Source organism: Balaenoptera borealis (genome assembly GCF_965194805.1).
Source record: "Balaenoptera borealis genome assembly, chromosome: 19".
NCBI classification, from domain to species: Eukaryota; Metazoa; Chordata; class Mammalia; order Artiodactyla; family Balaenopteridae; genus Balaenoptera; species Balaenoptera borealis.
In genome coordinates this window covers 65974185-65994559 of record NC_138878.1, presented here as the reverse complement: position 1 = coordinate 65994559, position 20375 = coordinate 65974185, and the positions used below count along the sequence as shown (strand labels likewise).

At 43.4% G+C, this 20375-nt stretch overlaps 1 protein-coding gene across 1 annotated transcript; it reads left to right on the top strand.

Annotated features, from left to right (window-relative positions):
• Positions 1-258: 258 nt before the first annotated feature.
• Positions 259-19469, top strand: GP6 (glycoprotein VI platelet). Its single transcript, XM_082368246.1, has 8 exons — positions 259-3098; positions 6648-6683; positions 6799-7056; positions 10883-11167; positions 13287-13340; positions 14456-14515; positions 15675-15725; positions 16610-19469. Exons 1-8 carry the CDS (start codon positions 2954-2956, stop codon positions 16828-16830), a joined length of 1110 nt encoding a protein of 369 aa, XP_082224372.1. The 5' UTR covers positions 259-2953; the 3' UTR covers positions 16831-19469.
• The last annotated feature ends 906 nt before the right edge of the window (positions 19470-20375 follow it).

Below are 20375 nucleotides of genomic sequence, written 5' to 3'. Positions count from 1 at the left end.
AAGGGACACCAAAGATTGCCAACAAGTCGCTAGAAGCTAGGAGAGAGGCACGCACCAAGTCTCCCCCACTCTGCCCTGACCTCCACCCCGCAGTTCTCAGGAGGAAATCTGCCAGTATCTTGACCTCAGACTTCTACATTCCAGAACCATGACACAATAAATTTCTATTGTTTAAGCAACCCAGTTTGTGATACTTTGTTACGGCAGCCCTAGCAAGCTACTATACCATCGGACTGGCAAAGATTAGAAGGCTGGGTAATCCCACATTTTTTTAAACTTTTTATTTTATATTGGAGTACAGTTGATTAACAACGTTGTGTTAGTTTCAGGCGTACAGCAAAGTGATTCGTTACACATAGACATGCATCTGTTCTTTTTCAAATTCTTTTCCCATTTAGGTTGTTACAGAATATTGAGTAGAGTTCCCTGTGCGGTACACTAGGTCCTTGTTGGTTATCCATTTTAAATATAGCAGTGTGTACCTGTCAGTCCCAAACTGGGTAACCCCACATGTTGGGGGTACTGGGGAGGTATGGGGATCCTCTTGCACTGTTGGGGGGGAAGAAACTGGTGCAGCGAACGCAGAGTTCAGTTTGGCAGTAAGTAAATGAAAGATACGCTTAAGAGCTGGCATTTGCTGTCGGGTGCATATTTTAAGGACATTTCACATATGTCCACAGAGGCACATGTAGAATGATATTTAGCTCAGAATTGTTTATCTTGGAGATATTTGGATGTGATGTGGCTGCCTGTTACTGGGACAGTGGAGGGATAAATGTGTTGGAAGCAAATCAATATTCTACAGATCTGTGAACGGACTGTGAAATCTCTGTGGGCAATGGAAAGACGAATGACTTCCACAGCGTTGCACAATTTACAATACAGTATACGTTTTGCACGGTACGAAATCACGTTTTGCAGAAATGAACTAATTCACATGAGATATTGTAGAGTTGTTCCTTGGAGATGGAGAAAAGGAATGAGAACTAAAGGGCATACATAAAGCAAACAAGGGAGAGACTCTGCCTAGATCCATGTGAACATGTGCTAAACCAGAGGAAAATGATTTACTTGGCTCCCAGCACCCAAGCTTCACCTAGAAAAGCACATTTTCCTCTAAGCTCAAGTTGTCTCACCAGAATGGGACTAAAGCAGAACCCGTTTTTCAGGCTTGTGTGAGGATCAAATAAGGGAATGCTTGAAAAGTGAGCAGTATTATAAAGAGATATTTGTGCATCCAAGTTTATCTTGCCCTCTAAGTCCCTGAATGATGGAACCCAACGGTTCTCAACTGGGGGTGATTTTGCTCCCCCCAGGGGACATCCGGCAATGTCTGGAGACGTTTTTGGTTGTCACAACTGGAGGGGGCATAGTGCTAGTGACCTCTAGTGGATGGAGACCAGGAAGGCTAACGGACAGACCTCCCCTACTCCAGCAGAGTCACCTGGTGCAAATGAACTCATTTACAAAACGGAAATAGACTCACAGACAGAGAAAACAAACTTATGGTTACCAGAGGGGGTAGCGGGTGGTGGTGGAGAGATAAATTAAGAGTTTGGGATTAATAGATACACACTACTTATATATAAAATAGGTAAACAGCAAGGATCTACTGTGTAGCACAGGGAACTATACTCAATATCTTGTAATAACCTATAAGGGAAAAGAATCTGAAAAAGAATATACATACCTACATATATATATACATACATGTATTTATACATGTAAGAATACACATACATGTATATGTATGTATAACAATTGCTGTGTGTACAAGTGAAACTAATGCAACATTGTAAATTAACTATCCTTCAACTAAGAGAAATAAAAGATAATTAAAAGGAAAAGAATCACCTGCTAAAGTTGGGCCATCCTGATCTGACCCCTATAATCTCTTCAGTCAGCTTTCTGCTCACTTAAGGCCAGCTACACCAGTCATTTTCTGGTTACATGAAAATGCCAGGCTCTTTATTTCATCAAGACTTTAGGGCAGGCTGAATGTGCTGCCTTTCCTCTATGAATATTTCTTACCATCAGGCATAACCTCAAACATCACTGCTCCAAAGAGAAGTTCCCTGAAACCATTCTATTACAGAGATCTGTCAGATAGTACTCCGTGTCAGCACCTTGTTCAAAACACTTATCAAAGTTTCCATGCATTTTACCCCGGTAGAGATCTAAAATGGTGCAATAACTTCCCATTCTCCCTTCCCGCAGCCCCTAATAACTTCCAAAGTACTTTCTGTCTCTGTGAATTTGCCTATTCTGGATATTTCATATAAATGGAATCATATAATGTGTGGTCTTTTGGGTCTGGATTATTTCGCTTAGCCTAATGACTTCAAGGTTCATCCAGGTCGTAGCCTGTGTCAGAATTTCACTCCTTTTAAAGGCTGAACAATATTCCACTGTGGTATGTATACACCACCGTTTATTTATCCTTCCATCAGTGGACATTTGAGTTGTTTCCATGTTTTGGCGATTGTGAATAATGCTGCTGTGAACACGGGTATACAAATATCTGTTCAAGTTCCTGCTGTCGATTCTTTTGGGTATATACCCAGAAGTGGAGTTGCTGAATCATTCACTGCTTCACGTTTCGAGGAAATGTTTTCCACAGCGGAGGCACCATTTTATACACCTACCAGCAAAGCATGAGGACCCCAACTTCTCCATTTCCTCACCAACATTTGTTAATATCTGTCTTTTTGATGGAGCCATCCTCGTGGGTGTGAAGTGATATCTCATTGTGGTTTTGACTTGCATGTCCCTAATGAACGCCAGGGAGCTTCTGGGAGTATCAGAACGCAGACGATGACTCGCTAGGCAGACCTGCTGGGACACTGGGCTGGTGACGGGAGATAAGCCAGGCTCCTTGGGGCTTGTGTGCAAAGTCATTCTACTGAGGGGACGCCTCCGGCTTGATGGGTCTCAATTAGGAAAAGCCAGGCTGATGGGGGAAGGGAGGAGAGCATTCTTCATTCCTATCACATTCCTGTATCTCTGCTCCAGCCCGCACCCTGGGCTTCCCTCCTGGGCTATGCAGCTCAGGACAGGCCGAGGAACCATGTGTCCATCCATGGCTGCCTTCTGTCTTGGTGAGTCAATCTGCAAGATGCTGAGGGATAGGCAGTGGGCTATGAGACAAAGAATTTTTAAAAAATTGCATCAGTACAAGAGGCAAGAGGAAATTTTCAGGGCAGGAGGTGACCAAGGGTCACCTCATTTATTATGTTGGGTGGGAAAACTGGGACCCCAGGGAGATGGTGTTTGTCTGAATTACTCTAGTGTATTCATGGCTGAGTCAAAAAATAAATACAGGTCTCCCAGTGTTGGCTGCAACGTTCCCACTACTCCATGCTGGTTTAATTTTAATTAATTAATTAATTAAAATACAGTTGATTCACAATGTGGTGTTAGTTTCAGGTGTACAGCACAGTGACTCAGATATATACATATATATGTTCTTTTTCAGATTCTTTTTCTTATAGGTTATTACAAAATATTGAGTATAGTTCCCTGTGCTATAGAGTAGGTCCTTGTTGTGTGGGGTTTTTTTTATTAAACTGTTATTAGATTCTTTATAAAAGTTTATGCTTCTTTTTACAAGTTGTAAGAGGACACATAAGAAAACAATAAATTCTGTTCTAAGCCCCCCTTAACTCATCAACAGTAACCAATACTTGTTTATCCTTCTACATTTATCTTAATTTTTTAGTACAAATGTGTACACATACGTACATAGACTTTTTTCTTATAAAAATAAGAACATATGGTACACATTATTCTGCAGCTTATTTTTTGACACATAGCAGTAGACATGTATAGTTCTTAATTTATTCTTTTAAATAGCTGAATATTATTCAACAGTATTTAAACATTTCCTTGGCTCTTCTTCGCTTTTTTTTGTTGTTGTTAATTTTTATTGGAGTATAGTTGATTTACAATGTTGTGTTAGTTTCAGGCGTACAGCAAAGTGAATCAGCCATACATATAAATATATCCACCTTTTTTTAGGTTGTTTTCACATACAGGCCATTACAGAGTATTGAGGAGAGTTCCCTGTGCTATACAGTTGGTCCTTGTTGTGTTTTAATTTTTAATTTTGTTTAATGTGGATTTGGTATCAGGGCTAGATTATAGATTTAGCTTGCCAGTATCCCTCATGGTACTGGTGCAAACAGTTCTGCCATTTGTGACAATGTGGACGGACCTTGAGGGTACTATGCTGAGTGATATAATCCAGAGAGAGAAAAACAAATACTGCAGGATCTTACTTATACGTGGAATCTCAAAAACCCACAAAAGCAGAGAGTAGATTGGTAGATGCCAGGGGCTGGGGCATGGGGGTGGGGGAAATGGGGAGGTAGATGTTGGTCAAAGGGTACAAACTTCCAGTTATAAGATGAAGAACTTCTGGGGATCCAAATTATAGAATGATGATCATAGCTAATAATACTGTAGCATATACTTGAAATTTGCTAAGAGAGTACATTTAAATTTCTCACCAAAAAAAAAAAAAAGATAATTACGTGAGGTGATGGATGTGTTAATTAGCTTGATTGTGGTAATTATTTCACAAGTCATCATGCTGTAAACCTTAGATATATAAGATTTCTATTTGTCAATTAACCTCAATAAGGCTGGAGTAAGAGTCCCCCTTAACAGGACCGGGCGTGGGCTCAGATGCGTTTTTACTGCCTTCTCCTTATCAAGCTTTATTCTGGGCACGTGTGTGCATTATTTCCTTATTTCTTCAAAAGAGCTTTATCGCTAAAAGGACAGAAGCTCCAAGCGGCTAAGAAGGAAGGAAACAGTTGGTGTTAATTGGGGATAAGAGTGTATACCATAAACACAAACTGTCTCTCATTCACTTATTCATTTATTCATTCTTTAAAAAGACACTCATGTAGCACTTACAGTTACATTACTCTATGTTTTTAAACAGACACTTACTCATTTAATCCCCATAACAGCCTGATGAAGTAGGACCTACTATTATTCCCATTTTACAGGTGAGAAAACTGAGGCCCGGAAGGATGAAGTAACTTGTTTAAGGTCGCACAGCTATGGCTCGAATACAAACTAAGGAATGTTTGCACCAAATCCACATTCTTTACCACGAAAATATGCTGCTAGTGTTTGAATCTACCTGATCGTGGACCTCATGGGAACTACTATGCAATATATGCTGTATATTATTTGTTGTTTACCTGAAATTCAAATTTCACTGGGAGTCCCATGTTTTTATTTGCTAAGTCTGGCAACCGTAGTGAGACTTAAACTGATAATGCTACTAACTCAGCAAAACGGTTAAAAAAAAAAAGTCTTAGCTTGAGAGAAAAAGGGCAGTTGTTCAACCTAGAGAAGAATTAGTTCAGATAGAAGAGAAAACGGGGGGAAGGCACCTCCAAGGGAAAAAGTGGAATTTATAGATTATGCAGTTTGATAGATGTGTAAAGTTACATGGAAAGGCTATTGAAAATTGTGGAAAGAATTAGATATATGTTCAAGGAACACTATGCGCATGGAAATAAACCATACAATTTTTGATCCTAGGGAAAATAAATAGAAAAAAAGTATATAGGTGCATTATAATGCTCAGGTGTGAATAATATTTGCACAGTCATAATAATGACTTAACCCCAAAGCACAAAATAGGGAGAATGTTGATTTAACCCAAAAGCATGAAATAGGGAGAAATCCAGTATTAATGCACCCTGAGAGCTCTTGACTTATGATTTAATGCAAGACACCACATCGTGATCTAATATATGGCATGGTGATTATAGCTGATAATACTGTAATATATACTTGAAAGTTGCTAAGAGACTAGATCTTCAATGTTCTCACCACTGACAAGAAATAGCAACTATGTGTCCAGATAGAGGTGTCAGCTAGTACTATGGTGGTAACCATCCTGGGACAGAAAAATGTATCAAATCAACACTGTTACACGTACACCATGTTATATGTCAATTACATCTCTATGAAACTGGAAAAAAGTGAGACCCCCTTCTGGCACATAGCTCCCTTCTCTTTCCAGCTGCGTGAATGGGGAAGTATACTGCAGGGAGCTGGGGGGGTGCGGCAAGGAATCCCTGTTCAGCTTTTTAAAAATTGTGGTAAAATAATACACTTCACATAAAATTTACCACTAATGACATGTAGTACACTCACAATGTTGTGCAACCGACATGTCTATCTAGTTCCAAGGCCTTTTCACCACTCCAAAAGGAAATCTCATACCCGTTACAATCACTCCCCAATCCCCCCTCCTCCCGGTACCCGCTACCCGCCACCCCCCCTCCCCCCCCAACTCCCCATCTACTGTCTCTGGACAGATTGATCCATTCTGGATGTTTCATACAAATGGAATCATTCAATCATGGCCTTTTATGGCTGGCTTCTTTCACTTCAATTACATGCATGTGTATCTTTGAAACAAAATTACGACAAAAGAAAGCGAATACCTGAAACTAACACGTTGTTAATCAACTATACCCCCAACATAAAATAAAAATTAAAAAAAAAAAAAGAAAAAAAGAAAGCCAATGCATGCAAGTTTCTCATCCCGGTGCCCAGCACGCAGGAAGTGTGGATTCATGCTGAGGTCCTGGTGATTGACCCTTTGCTTCCTTCCTCAGGGCTGTGTCTGGGGCAGGCGATACAGGCTCAGAAAGGTGAGTCCAGGTCCCTCTTCTGGGTTCAGCCAGCGAGAGGGCAGGAGGGGGTGGGAGAGCCCAGGAGGAGGCTCTGTTGGAGGCTGACCTCTGCTAGGCTCTGCTTCCCTTCCAGGCCCACTGCCCAAGCCCTCCCTCCAGGCCCGGCCCAGCTCCCTTGTGCCCCTGGGGAAGCCGGTGACCATCAGCTGCCAGGGCCCTCCAGGCGCGGACTTGTACCGCCTGGAGGAACTGATATCCCGGAAGTATTTGGACCAGGCGGAGCTCTCCATCTCGGCCATGGAACAACGCTTCGTCGGACGCTACCGCTGCTCCTATCAGAGCGGGACCAGCTGGTCTCCCCCCAGCAACCAGCTGGAGCTGGTTGCTACTGGTAACTGGGCGTGGGGTGTGGCTGGACTTGCAGCCGCAGGGCTGCGTGGTCCTCAGTTCTGGGCTCAGAGAGGGTGACAGTGGGGGTTAAGATGACCGTAAATCCAAAGTCCCAGAGGCGCTGGGATTAGGGTGGGGCAAGCGAGGCATTGGCTTTAAGTGCTAAATTTAGGTGCCAAAAAACTCAGTAATCAACATAAGTAATACGTTAACGCAATATCTTTAAAAAAACAAACAAACCCAAATCAATGCAAAATCATCCACGATGTACACAATACCGCAATTTTAAGTAAAGACAAATTCCAGGAATGCCATTCCAAGCCACATCCAAACCTGACACAAGAGGAAAAATGCTTACCCCTCTAGCCACATTTACGCATTGAAAAAAAAAATTTATTTCTTTATTGGCTGCCCTGTGTGGCATGCGGGAGCTTAGCTCCCTGACCAGGGATCGAACCCGTGCCCCCTGCAGTGGAAGCGGGAGTCCTAACCACCGGACCGCCAGGGAAGTCCCACGTTTATGCCTTTTTATTTTTATTTTTTGATGGAATAAAATGTTCTCAGCTTATCCTTTTCTAGCTAATGCTTTTTTTTTTTTTAATTTTTATTTATTTATTTATTTTTGGCTGCGTTGCGTCTTCGTTGCTGCGTGTGGGCTTTCTCTAGTTGTGGCGAGCAGGGGCTACTCTTCCTTGCGGTGTGCGGGCTTCTCATTGCGGTGGCTTCTCCTGTTGTGGAGCACGGGCTCTAGGCACGTGGGCTTCAGTAGTTGTGGCACGTGGGCTCAGTAGTTGTGGCTCACGGGCTCTAGAGCGCAGGCTCAGTAGTTGTGGCACACAGGCTTAGTTGCTCCGCAGCATGTGGGATCTTCCCGGACCAGGGCTCGAACCCGTGTCCCCTGCATTGGCAGGCAGATTCTTAACCACTGTGCCACCAGGGAAGCCCACTAATGCATTTTTAAATGATTATTTTCTGAAGTGGCTTTAAAAAATATTGAGTTTGCTTCCATGAAAGCCAGGAGAGTAAAGTGATAATGAATTCTGTTTATTTTTTGTATAAATAAAATATTTAAACTTAAAATAATGTTGTGAGTTTTAGCAACCTACTTTTAAACTTTTCAATATTTTTTTCAGCTATGTTCATAGCGTGGAAAAAATGAACCATAAAAAGCCATAAAAGCGTTTTGAGCCTTTTGCCTCCAGTTGTCAGGCAACTTTCAGTGTTGTGTACTGCGTGCCAGGCGTGGGTCGGGATGCTCTGTGATGATAATAATATCAAGTTATACAGCAGGGTGGGTTCATGTTTCAGACTTCAGCATGGCTCTCCTGGGCACAGCTGGATTCTGTCTTTGTTTAAAATCTTGATATTTTGTTCCCTGTAAATGTGTTTGCATTCATTTTCACTTTAAAATTTGCATTAAAATAATATTTATCTTGATTACTGAAGGTTTGTTTGTTTTTTTTTCATCCGAAGAGAGTGCCTAGCTTGCCTCACCCTAACTCCTGACTCCCTGAGGTACAGTGGTCCACCAGTGTGGCTTGGGGGCTGACTCAAATACTATCTTTTTTTAATTTTATTTTTTATCTTTAAAAGAAGATAGCTTATTTATTTGTTTATTTATTGGCCTCACCACGCAGCATGGGGGATCTTAGCTCCCCGACCAGGGATCAAACCTGCGCCCTTGCACTGGAAGTGCAGAGTCTTAACCACTGCACCGCCAGGGAAGTCCCCCATCAAATACTATCTTCTCATTAAGTATTTCCCTCAACACCCTACTTAAAATTCCATCTCGATTTAAAATAGCATTCATCATTATCTGGTATGCCACACATTTACTTATCTATTTTTTTCTTAATTTATTTTTATTTATTTATTTTTGGCTGTGTTGGGTCTATCGTTGCTGCGCACGGGCTCTCTAGTTGCCGCGAGCAGGGGCTACTCTTCGTTGCGGTGCCTGGGCTTTTCACTGCGCTGGCTTCTCTTGTGGCGGAGCACGGGCTCTAGGCGTGCGGGCTTCAGTAGTTGTGGCACGTGGGCTCAGTAGTTGTGGCTCGCGGGCTCTAGAGCGCAGGCTCAGTAGTTGTGGCGCACGGGCTTAGTTGCTCCACAGCATGTGGGATCTTCCTGGACCAGGGCTGGAACCCATGTCTCCTCCATTGGCAGGCAGATTCTTAACCACTGCGCCACCAGGGAAGTCCTACTTATCTATTAGTTATTGGCTATTCTTTCTTCCTGATGGGATTTTTATTTCTAGAGACTAATCCATAATAGTTGCTCAGAGGAAAAAATTGTTGAATGAATAAATGAGCCATAGTTAACAGGCAACTTTGGCTGTTGTGAGTATGGCTTTCCAGGCGTGACTTGTGATGCTCTATGATGATAATAATAATATCAAATTACATATAGTAGGATAGGTTCACCTTTAGGAGCAGACAGCCTGGAGCCAACCTCCGTGATTGCAAACTTCAGCTCTGCCACTTACTATCTTGTGACCTTGGACAAGTGATTCAGCATTGTGTACTTTAGTCTCGTGTATAAATTGGGAATATTTATAGGGATGAATGCATAGGTCTTTGTGAGGATTCAGTGAACTGATATATGGCATGGTCTTGGAACAGCACCTGGAATCTGGCACTCTAATATGTTTGCAGTATAACTATTGTATACTGTAATACAAGCTTACAGGGTAATATCAGGTTAAGCTAGTTTGTTACAACCATTATATTTTGGATGCTTACTATGCATTCCATATTCTGTTAAATGCTTAATACATATTGTCTCATCCAATCATTCCCGTTTTATAGTAGAGAACACGGAGGCACAGATACAGGGGGAGATTCGTCCAGCCCCTAAGCTGCAAAACCAGGATTTGAGCCTGGGCACTGTGATGTCACTTCTGTCATGCTCCCTTAACCACTTTGTGAGCTGGTGGTGGGAAGAGTAGCTTCTCTAGGCTGGATACAGCTGGAAAGTTCCCTCGCCTGTAAAGAGGTGGGGGAACCTTCCCATCCCCACAGCTGAGACACTGGCCACCATCTTTATTTATTTACTTATTTTCAGTTTTAATTTTTTTAAATTGAAGTGTAGTTGGTTTACAATGTTGTGTTAATTTCTGCTGTACAGCAAAGTGATTTGGTTTTATATATATATATATATATATATATATATATATATATATATATTCTTTTTAAAAAAATATTCTTTTCCATTATGGTTTATCATAGGATATTGAATACAGTTCCCTGTGCTATACAGTAGGACCTTGTTGTTTATCCGTTCTGTATATAAAAGCTTACATCTGCTAACCCCAGCCTCCTACTCCATCCCTCCCCTAGCCCCCTCCCCCTTGGCAACCACCAGTCTGTTCTCTATGTCTGTGAGTCTGTTTTTGTTTCATAGATATGTTCATTTGTGTCATATTTTAGATTCCACATATAAGTGATATCGTATGGTATTTGTCTTTCTCTTTCTGACTTACTTGACTTAGTATGATAATCTCTGGTTGCATCCAGGTTGCTGCAAATGGCATTATTTCATCCCTTTTTATGGCTGAGTAGTACTCCATTGTATATATGTACCACATCTTCTTTATCCATTCATCTGTTGATGGACATTTAGGTTGTTTCCGTGCTTTGGCTATTGTGAATAGTGCTGCTATGAACATAAGGGTGCATGTATCTTTTTGAATTAGGGTTTTGTCCGGATATATGCCCAGGCGTGGGATTGCTGGATCATATGGTAATTCTATTTTTAGTTTTCTAAGGAACCTCCATACTGTTTTCCACAGGGGCCACCATCTTTAATACCAGAGTTTTCTTCTCTCCCAGGAGTTTTCACCAAGCCCTCGCTCTCAGCCCAGCCCAGCCCGGCAGTGGCCCCAGGAGTGGACGTAACTCTACGGTGTCAGAGCCAGTATAGTTTTGACCAATTTGCTCTGTACAAGGAGGGGGACACTGGGCCCTTCGAGACACCTGAAAGGTGGTACCAGGCTGATTTTCCCATCACCACGGTGACTGCTGCCCACAGCGGGACCTACCGATGCTACAGCTTTTCCAGCAGATCTCCATACCTGTGGTCGGCCCCCAGCGACCCCCTGGAGCTCGTGGTCACAGGTTAGGGGTGCAGACCAAACCTTTTCCCCCAGCCTTCACAGGCCCTGGTGGAAGCTCCAAGGGGAGGGAGCAATAGGCATGAAGAAAGTGGGAGGGCAGGAGAAGACAGAGGCTTTGGAGGGTGTATGAGTGTCTGAGTGCTGCTGGAACAAATCACCATGAATTCACTGGTTTAGAATATCACAAATTTATTACCTTACGGTTCTGGAGGTCAGAAGTCAAAAAGGGGTCCTGCGGGGATAAAACAACGGTGTCAGCCAGCCTTCTTTCTGGAGGCTCAAGGGGAGGTTTCTGGTGCCTTTTCCAGCTTCTAGAGGTGCCTACATCTCTTGGCTTCCATGGTCCATTGCTTCATCATCAAAGTCAGCATCATAGCGTCTTCTAATCTATCTCTGACTCTTCCTCCTTCCTGCCTCTCTCTTACGCTTTTAAGGACCCTTGTGATTGGACCCACCCAGGTAGTCCAGGGTAATCTCCCCAGCCCAAGATTCTTTTTTAAAAAATTTTTATTGAAGTATAGTTGATTTACAACGTTGTGTGAGTTTCAGGTGTACGGCAAAGTGAATCAGTTATACATATACATATATGCAGTCTTTTCATTTATTTTATTTTTTTTAAAATTTAATTTATTTATTTATTTTTTCTTTCTTTTTTGGCCGCACCGCGTGGCATGCGGGAGCTTTAGTTCCCCGATCAGGGATCAAACCTGTGCCCCGTGCAGTGGAAGCATGGACCCCTGGACCACCAGGGAATTCCCTACTTTATTTTATTAATTAATAAATTTATTTTTAGGCCAGGCCATGCAGCATGTGGGATCTTAGTTCTCCGAGCAGGGATCAAATCTGTGCCCCCTGCATTGGGAGTGTGGAGTCTTAACCACTGGACCACCAGGGAAGTCCCTTATTTTTATTTAAAAAAATTTTTTTAAATTTTATATTGGAGTATAGTTGATTAACAATGTTGTGTTAGTTTCAGGTGTATAGCAAAGAGATTCAGTTATACATATACGTATATCCAATCTTTTTAAGATTCTTTTCCCATACATTACAGAGTATTGAGCAGAGTTCCCTGTGCTATACAGTAGGTCCTTATTAGTTGTCTATTTTATACATAGTAGGGTGTATGCATCAATCCCAATCTCCCAATTTATCCCTCCCCCGCTTTCCCCCGGTAACCATAAGTTTGTGTTCTATATCTGTGACTCTATTTCTGTTTTGTAAATAAGTTCATTTGTACCCTAATTTTAAGATTCCAAATATGAGCGATATCATGTGATATTTGTCTTTCTCTGTCCGACTTACTTCACTCAGCATGACAATCTCTAGATCCATCCATGTTGCTGCGAATCAGCACAAGATTCTTAATCATATCTGCAAAGTCCCTTTTGCCATGTAAGGTACCATAGTCACCGGTTCTGGGGATTAGGATACTGTCATATTTGGGAGGCCATTATTCTGGGTATACACACTAAGAAAAATAAATTTTATTTATTTTTAAAAAATTTTTTGGTCATGCTGTGCAGCTTGCGGGATCTTAGTTCCCCAACCAGGGATTGAACCCACACCCTCAGCAGTGAAATCACGGAGTCCTAACCTGTGGACCACCAGGGAATTCCCAAGAAAAAGAAATTTTAATACTATGAATAATGCCTTGTGACTTGTCTAGGTAAAAAAGAAAAATCCACAAGCAAACAGCAAGGGTGGTGGGAGAGGAAAGCGGGGCTGTGTTTTATTCCTTAGGCAGTTCCCTTTTCTCCCCACATGGGATGCCTGTCTTTCCCCAGATGTATCCCATAGTCTCTGTCTCCTCATCTGCTTCCCAGGAGGCAAGAGCCCGGTTTGTTCCCAGGGAAGGCAGGTAAGTAAGACGGCAGGTCACAGAGATCCAGAAGAAAGGAAAGCACTGAGGTTTGAAAAACAGGGAAGGCAGCTACAGGGAGTGTCATTAATCAGCCCCAGAACGTGCTAGGTGTGCCTTTCAAATGCTATTTAACACCCACGACAGTCCAATGATGGAAGCATCTTTATTTTTATTTTCCAGGTGAGGAAACTGGGTTTGCTCAGGATCCATACCTAACAGAGCACAGAATTCTCTCTCTTTTCTTTTTCTGATTTCTCAGGGACCTCTTCTACCCCCAGCTGGTTGCCCACAGAACCACCTTCCTCTGTAACAGGTAAGTTCCGGAGGATTCACCCTGGTTTCCGTGGTATAAGGCACATGGACCCCCTTTTCTTTCTCCTCTTTGTCTAGATTTCTCAGTTTATTTCATTTGCCTCTTTCACAGATTTGCTTTATTTTAAAAATTCCTTATTTCTGCTTGTAAAGAAGGTATAATAAATGTATAGGTATGATGATCCTGTCCCACATCCCCACCTCTCTCCAGCCTTTCGGGGTTCGTTTGTGATGTCTAACCTGTAGAAGAATAAGCAGAGTGGCTTGTAAAGTTGTAGATTCCTGGGCTCCAGTTCTGAGTCTCTGATTCCATTGATCAGTGGATCTCAAACTGTAGTGGGCTTGAGAATCACCTGGAGAGCTTATAAAGGACAGGTTCCTAGACCCCTAGAGTTTCTGATTCAGAGGGTCTGGGGTGGGGTCCAATAATTTTCAAGTTCCCAGGGGATGCTACTTTGAGAACCACTGCACTACCTTTCGTGTGAGCCATGGTCTTCCCAATTTTCATGGCATCTCAGCTGCTTCTGGCGGTATCGGATGTCAGCCTGTGTCTTAAGAAATAGTACGCTAGGTCTTCCCTGGTGGCGCAGTGGTTAAGAATCCACCTGCCAATGCAGGGAACATAGGTTCGAGCCCTGGTCCGGGAAGATCCCACATGCCGCGGAGCAACTAAGCCTGTGCGCCACAACTACCGAGCCTGCGCTCTAGAGCCCGCGCTCCACAGCATGAGAAGCCACTGCAATGAGAAGCCCGCACACCGCAACGAAGGGTAGTCCCCGCTCGCCGCAACTAGAGAAAGCCCGCGCATAGCAACAAAGACCCAGTGCAACCAAAAATAAATAAATAAAATAAATTTAAAAAAAAAGAAAGAAAGAAATAGTACGCTAGGCTGTGACATCTCGAAATGACACCTGACACCTCATTTCTTATTAAGCCACTCAGAAGTAGAAGGCAGTATAGTTTGGGCTTTTTGAGTTTGTCTTTCCTCTGTGTCTGGGCAGTGTGTGTTAGAGAAATGGGTTCCAGGGAGACTGGATATCTCAGAAGGGGTATGGAGAGTAGGGACTTACTGGGCAAACCTGACATTACCCAATTCCTTGTAATCCTCTTGCTTAGAATTCTCAGAAGCCTCCAAGAAACTGAACCAGTCACTCGTGAACGAAGTTTCCACCGCTGGTGAGTAGCCAGGCGCCCAGAGCTCAGCAGAAAGGAGGAGGATTGGGCTCCCTTCCCTCGTCTCAGGCTGTAGGCTTTTTTTTTTTTTTAATTTTTAAAAATTTTACAATGTTGTGTTTCTACTGTACAGAAAAATGAATCAGCTATACATATACATATAATCCCCTCTTTTTTGGATTTCCTTCCCATTTAGGTCACCACAGAGCATTGAGTAGAGTTCCCTGTGCTCTACAGTAGGTTCTCATTAGTTATCTATTTTATACATAGTATCAACAGTGTATATATGTCAATCCCCCTCTCCCAATTCATCCCACCTCCCCCTTCCCACCTTGGCGTCCATACATTTGTTCTCTACGTCTGTGTCAGGCTGTAGGCTTTTAATCTGCTTCTCAAAACCACCTGATTCTTCCCGGGAAAAGTCCTTGGTTTGAAGATGAGGATGGGATGGAGATGGGCTCTGAGCTTGGGGGCAGAAGAGCGTTCTGGGTAATGTGGCTGTTTCCAAGATGGCGGCACCAAGGCTATCATGGGAAGACCATTGCTCATCCCTACACGCTGCTCTTCTGACTCGGCTCTGATCCATGTGTGTAATCTTGTTCCCATTGCTTCCAGGCAGAGCCCGTGCTCCAGCCCCACATAGATCATAGTTACCTGGACACAGTACATTTTTCTTATTCCTCCAATCCAATGCAAATATGCTTCCTTTATGCTGCCATTCTCTTTGCCCTTGGCTTCCCCAGAAAAAAGTCTCCATTTCCCCCAAGACGGAAAACCTTTGACAGATCCCCAGAGGACAGGTTAGATATCTCCACTGCGTCCACACAACTCTAGCTTTTTTTAGGTTCCTGATGCCAGCAGGGTCTTTCTAAGACCCTGATGAGATTCCTCCTCACCCTCTGTTCAAAACCCCTCTGGGTTCCCAGTCGCTCTCAGGACAGATAGGAAAACTGACTCGTACGTGTGACGTCATTTGCCCGAGACCCTGCATCTAATAAGTGATGGGCCTGGGGTTCAAATTGTAACACCCTGACTCTACAGTTCATGCTCTTCTTAGAACCCTGGAATTCCAGCTCCCAAGTGCATGTGTTCAGGATAACGGTAGAAACAGGGGTAGGAGAGATGGTTCCACCCCTTTACACGTATCCTTTTTGATTCCCAGAAACTTCTAGGAATGCTACCATCCTTCCAAAGGAGTCAGACCCTCCAACTGGTGAGCAAGTGTCCTTCTCTGGACCAACTTCCTTTCCCCGTCCCATGTCTTTACCCAAAGCTGGCTGCTTTCCCTACACAGAAGCTGCAGCTCTGTGATCTTGGGCTCTGGTGTGTAAAGTATGAAGTGGAGGGGGGCTATTTGTGTGTGGCGCTCCGAACTGGGCAGGGATCAGGTGTGAAGGTGGCCTTCTAAAAGGTCAGAGAAAGAAAGGTCAGAGAAAGAAAGATAAATTTCATCTCTCTCCCCACCCCTTCTAACAGTCTACAATTAGCCAAATAACCAGGTAGTGTCTGTGTGTGGGGTGAGGCTGAACCAGAGGCCTGTGAGGGGGTGTATGGAAGATACTTAGACAATTGGGCTTATCTAATCCTAACCCTTGGTGAGGAGGAAAGGAACCCTCCAGGAACGAGATCGGCATCCTAGCTAGCCGGGAGTAATAGAGTCTCAGATGAGGCATACGGCTATGAGAAACCCAATATGTATGTGGGTCCTGGAGATGGGCTTTTTGTTTGTTTGTTTGTTTGGCTGCACCGTGCGGCATGTGGGATCTTTTTTTAAAACTTGATTATTTACTTATTTATTTTCTTTCTTTCTTTTTTTTTTTGGTTGCGTCAGGTCTTAGCTGCGGCACGCGGGGTCTTTGTTGAGGCATGCGGGTTCTTTCATTGCGGTGCGAGGGCTTCTCTCTAGTTGTGGCGTGCGGGGTTTCTCTCTCTAGTTGTGTCACTCGGGCTCCAGGGCGCGTGGGCTCTGTAGTTGTGACGCGTGGGCTTAGTTGCCGCGTGGCATGTGGGATCTTAGTTCCCTGACTGGGGATCGAACTTGGGCCCCCTGTGGAGATGGGCTTTTATCATCTGCTCCTGTCTCTCTCGTTCCTCCAGGTCTTGCCTTCCAGTATTACACTAAGAGCAATCTGGTCCGGATATGCCTGGGGGCTGTGATTCTAGTACTCCTGGTGGGGCTTCTGGCAGAAGATTGGCACAGCCGCAAGAAACCCCTGACGCACCGGGTCAGAGCGGGCCACAGGCCGCTCCCACCCCTCCCTCAGACCCAGAAGTCACACAGTTGTCAGGATGGGGGTCGACCAGATGATCATAACTGAGGATACCATCATTAGAATCCCAAGGCTTGGTCGTATCTAAGAGATAGGTCATGGGAGTGGGGAGGGGACTTAATGTGGAGTGTGAGAGTAAAAGGATAGAGCCGACAGCTGTGGAAAAGGAGGGCGGGGGGTGTTCTTCTTGGTGCCCCATCAAGGAGTTGTTGAGTCAGTGTCTATTTGGCTGTATGTCCTAGGACTCTCTTTGTTTGGGATGGAAGGAATCTAGTGGATGCCATAGTCTCCTCACTGATACCTTGCTCATTGTGGACCTTGTGGCACCTTAATTGGGCCATCACACTTACCTCCTTCTTCAACCTTCCCTAATATGAGTTCCAGATTGACTTCTAATATTCCCACGTCTCACAGCTGACCTGTTCTATCCTTTGCACAAAACTCTCCCACGTTTCCCCCGTGCCCACCCCGTGCTTTTTTTTTTTTTTAACAGGAGTATAGTTGATGTACAATGTTGTGTTAGTTTCCGGTGTACAGCTAAGTGAATCAGTTCTGTGCTTTTTTTTCCTGATTATCCCCGAACCTAACCCTTGCTCTAGCCCTATCTTAAGCTGTAGTCTGAAAAATCTCCTTTTGTTTCTCGAGATGTGCCTGGTTCTTTCAGGCTTTGGGGCATTCTGTTCTTTCCGCTTAGAATATAATATAACCAACATGAATATAATTATAACCAACATGCCAGTGGCTCGCCTTTATATTAGAAAAAAAGTCCAAAGTCCTAACTAAGTTTGTGCCAAAGGCTAGAATATGTAAATCCATAGAGATAGAAAACAGAGTGGTGGTTGACAGGGGTTGAGGGGGGAAAGGAATGGGAGTAATTACATAATCAGTCTGTTTTTAAAAAACTTTCACAGTGATGAAAATGTTTTGGAATTAGATAGAGGTGGTGGCTTCGCGACAAGGTGACTATACTAAATGCACTGAATTGTTCACTTTAAAATGGTAAATTTTATGTTACATGAATTTCACCTCAATAAAAAGAAAAAAAAAAAACCCTTCTCCTTGACATCCATCCATCTCTGTATGGGGTCACTTGTCCTAGGGAATTAGGTGAGATACATCAGGAATTCTTTCCCTTCCCTGTTGCCAGACTCCAGCACCCTGTTGGGGGCTGCCCCCTCCTGCTAAATTGAAGTCGCTCGGTTGCTGACACTCACAGTCTTTAGATGAAATCCAAAGTCTGGCTCTTCCTTGAATATGACTCTTGTACACATTTGGGGTGCCAGCTCCTATCAGAGAGAACCTCAGACCCTGACTTTGGTAGGTAACTTTCCCCAGGGGCCATGATGAAGATTGGCAGGAACCGGGCAGCAAGGCAAGGCAGGCAAATCAACGTGGTCACAAACATTTCTTTCCCATTCCGCCTGCTAGGCTCAATTCCCCCCAAATAAAGCATCTTTTCTCTAAGTTTGGTCAGAATCCATTAATAAATAAGACTTTTATCCATGAATGCTTTCACCTTTATTTCTCTTGATATACTTGAGATATAGACATTTCATCCACAGCAGGGTTAAGTGATGTGTGTATGTTTTATGTAAACCGGAGGTACAACCACGGCTAAAATGACATCTGGCTCTGCAACTAACGTCACTGAGAAGGATCCTAGGAAGTTCACCATCACCTTGACGATTGATCCAGGACTTTATTGGAGAATGAGTGCCTCCAGGGGGATTCAGAAAATGAAAGCATGAGAAGACGGTCTGTTATTTTTTTGGATCTCGACCATCACTCTCAGTAGTCAGTCGTGGGTTGCTTTCCTTCATTCCTTTCAGCAGCTTCTGGATGCGAACATCAGATTCATCTGTCTTCAACCTAGGAGGTAAAAAGGGGGGGGGAATTTCTTGTTGCTTCAAGGAGAGTCATTCCAAATGCCCAAGTGCCTGCAAATCTCATGATTTAGGAATGTGCAGAGCAAGGGCCATCTTTCCTGGTTATTACATGCTGCAAAGTAGAGTTCCATATCAATTTGTAGGGAAAAATGATGCTATCAGGTTAACATCGTAAAGGTATAAAGCCACTCTGCAGCTTTGGAAGCTTGGATGATCTTGGGTGATGGTCATATCATACTTGGCACTGGAGGTGGAGTTGATGAATACATCTGTGATGTACCTGTAATACCTACCTAGTCCGTAACTCACTTGGACAACTCCTCCTACATGGTAGATCCAGGATGAGGAATACACACTTGAATCAAGTCAGTGGGATTAGCTTTTTATCCCTCTTCGTTAGAAGATACTAGATAACTACCACCCTGTATTTGACCTGTGATGAGAGGCAGTCTCATTTCTTGGATTCACCTTTTGGTAACCATATTCAGCCATGTGTATGTGGAAATGGGAAGTGAGAAGGGGGAGAGAATAATTAAAGTAAAAATATGTATAAAAACAGGAGACCAAAGATATTGGCTGCCATGTTTCTTATTGGCATTATAGTCCTGGTTTTGCTGGCGTATGAATCAATATCTGTTTTGTTGTTTGAGATTCACAATACTTCCATGCAACACATCTTCTGTTAAAAGATGAATAAGTTTTGGAGATCTAATGTACAGCATGGTGACTATAGTGAATAATAGTGTATTATATACCTGAAATTTGCTAAGAGAGTAGATCTTTCTTTAAATAATTAATTAATTAATTAATTAATTAATTTTTGGCTGTGTTGGGTCTTCGTTGCTGCACGTGGGCTTTCTCTAGTTGCGGCGAGCGGGGGCTACTCTTCGTTGCGGTGCTCAGGCTTCTTATTGCAGTGGCTTCTTTTGTTGCGGAGCACGGGCTCTAGAGTGCAGGCTCAGTAGTTGTGGCGCACGGGCTTAGTTGTTCCACAGCATGTGGGATCTTTCCAGACCAGGGCTTGAACCTGTGTCCCCTGCATTGGCAGAAGCATTCTTAACCACTGTGCCACCAGGGAAGCCCAAGAGAGTAGACCTTATGTGTTCACACCATACACACACACACACACACACACACACACACACACACACACACAAAAGGTAACTGTGTGAGGTGATGGATTTATTAATTACCTTGACTGTGGTGATTGTTTCTCTTTTTTTTAATTAAAAAAAATTAATTACTTGATTGATTAATTAATTATTTTTGGCTGTGTTGGGTCTCTGTTGCTGCATGCGGGCTTTCTCTAGTTGTGGCGAGCGGGGGCTACTCTTCGTTGCGGTGCTCGGGCTCTAGGCGCATGGGCTTCAGTAGTTGTGGCACGTGGGCTCAGTAGTTGTGGCTTGTGGTCTCTAGAGCACAGGCTCAGTAGTTGTGGCACATGGGCTTAGTTGCTCTGCGACATGTGGGATCTTCCTGGACCAGGGCTCAAACCCGTGTCCCCTGCATTGGCAGGCGGATTCTTAACCACTGTGCCACCAGGGAAGTCCCTGGTGATTGTTTCAAAATGTATACACATATCAAAACATTACATTGCATACCTTAAATATATACAATTTTAATTTGTTAATTATATCTCAGTAAAGCTGGAAGAACTCCCCCCACTCCCAAACTCAATACACCCAGTCAACCTTAAGCTAGCTTGAG

Bases quoted from the DNA above. Each gene is read 5' to 3' on its own strand.
- GP6 (XM_082368246.1), top strand. From the start codon at position 2,954: ATGGGGGAAGGGAGGAGAGCATTCTTCATTCCTATCACATTCCTGTAT. The intron at 7,057-10,882 runs GTAACTGGGCGT...CTTCTCTCCCAG, and splicing joins GCTGGAGCTGGTTGCTACTG to GAGTTTTCACCAAGCCCTCG. The intron at 14,516-15,674 runs GTGAGTAGCCAG...TTTGATTCCCAG, and splicing joins GAACGAAGTTTCCACCGCTG to AAACTTCTAGGAATGCTACC.